At 64.8% G+C, this 1,647-nt stretch overlaps 1 protein-coding gene across 1 annotated transcript in view; it reads right to left on the reverse strand.

Moving 5' to 3' along the window:
- LOC114073678 (H-2 class II histocompatibility antigen, I-E beta chain-like) overlaps positions 1 to 1,406 on the reverse strand; it is a gene marked incomplete at its 3' end in the record, with an annotated part of 6,516 nt that extends 5,110 nt beyond the window's left edge. The window contains exons 1-2 of the mRNA XM_027911398.1: positions 1,221 to 1,406; positions 444 to 713 (exon numbers count right to left, since the gene is read on the reverse strand). Coding sequence (XP_027767199.1) covers positions 444 to 713; positions 1,221 to 1,305 — 355 coding nt within the window. The remainder of the gene's footprint in view (positions 1 to 443; positions 714 to 1,220) is intronic.
- Positions 1,407 to 1,647: the final 241 nt, after the last annotated feature.

Raw genomic sequence — 1,647 nt, forward strand, 5'->3', positions numbered from 1 at the left:
GGAATTACTGGAAGGGACTGGGAACGCACTTGAATGACTGGGAAGGAACAGAGCGTGACTGGGAGGTCCTGTCCTGAAAAGGGAACTCTGTGCTGCGGGTCTGCCCGGCAACTGATGAGTCATTGCAGAGACGCGCTCTGATTGGCTGAGTGTAGGGAGAGCGGTGGCCTCAGCGGGGTGGAGACGCGGGGGGGGCACAGGGAGAGACTGGGATGTACTGGGAGCACTGGGAAAAACTGGTCGCAATGAAATGAGGGGAAATGGGAGAGGCTGGGCCGGAGTGGGATGGACTGCGGGGCACTGGGATGGGGCCCAAGGCCACGGGCATGGGCACAGAAAGGGCTGGGGGGTCTGGGGTGATTCCCAGGGAGGGTTTCAGGGGTTCCAGGGTCGTTCCTGGGACAGAGGAATTCCCGAGGGGACCCGCTCTGCCCTGCTCTCACCTCTGCGGTTCACAAGGAACGGGGTGGCGATCTGGTAGCATTTCCGGCAGAACCAGTCCACCGCAGCCCGTCTGTCCTCCAGCAAGTCCTGTTGGCTGTTCCAGTACCTGGCCGTCTTCTCCCCATACGGGGTGTCCCCCACATAGACCCCCACATCGCTGTCGAAGTGCACGAACTGCTGCCGGTTGTAGATGTGCCTCTCCACCAACCTCACCTGCTCGGTGCCGTTGATGAAGTGACACTCGGCCTTTGCCATCTCCTGGAACACCCCTGTGTGTGCAGGACACGGATCAGGGGAAACCCTGTCGCCCCCCATCATCCCCTACCCCTACCCACAGCAGTTTGGGAGTTCAGGGTGTTACCCCGGACCCCCCTTTCCCACCTCCCTCTGCCCCACGGCCACCGCAGCACCGGCTCTTGGCTGGGGGGGGGAAACCCCCCATCAGCCCGGGGATGGACAGGGGGGTTGGGGCCCCACCAGTGCGGATCCGACCCCTCCAGAGCCCCAGGGAACCGCTGCAGGGCGCCAGTGATGAGGGACACCGAGGGACCCCCATGGCACCCCCTTCCTGCTCTCCCACCCTACTTTCCCCCCCACACACACCCCTTTCCCCACTGTCCCCTCAATCCCCAGACCCCCCGACTTTTAGTTTGGGGCCCCCACCCCCCTCCCAATAATTCCGGGGGTTCCAACCTCCCTCGCACTCACTTTTGGGGCTCCCAACCCCTCTTTTCTCTCCTCTTTCCCCCCTTCCCGCCCCCCCCGCCCCCGCTCACTCGAGAGTTCCTCGCCCGCAGCCGGGGGGGCTCCCAGCACCACCAGTACCACCAGTACGGCCCCAGCTCCCCACACACGCTCCATCCCCAGCGCCGGGCAGGTGCTGACACCCCAAAACCAGCCGGGCAGGGCCTTTTTGGGGAGTTTTGGACGCGCTCTGATTGGCTGAGGGCAAAATCGGGGCCCGTTTTGCGTCGCGTCCTCCCGGCAACTGATGAGTCATCGGCAAGGCGCGCTTTGATTGGTCACAGCTGTGTGAGCGCTTTCTGATTGGCTGATGCCGTTCGGGGCGCTGCAGCCCCGGGGGTGGGGGGTTCTGGGGGGTCCGTGGGGTGGACCCGGTTGGGAACAACCCCCGATCTCCCCTCGGGGCCCGAGGGCGGAGCGGACCCGGTTGGGAACACCCCGCTCGTCTCCGCCGCTGCA

The sequence above is a fragment of the Empidonax traillii genome, unplaced genomic scaffold (assembly GCF_003031625.1).
Source record: "Empidonax traillii isolate 1590-97213 ecotype Southwest subspecies unplaced genomic scaffold, ASM303162v1 scaffold11386:size8288, whole genome shotgun sequence".
Lineage (NCBI taxonomy): Eukaryota > Metazoa > Chordata > Aves > Passeriformes > Tyrannidae > Empidonax > Empidonax traillii.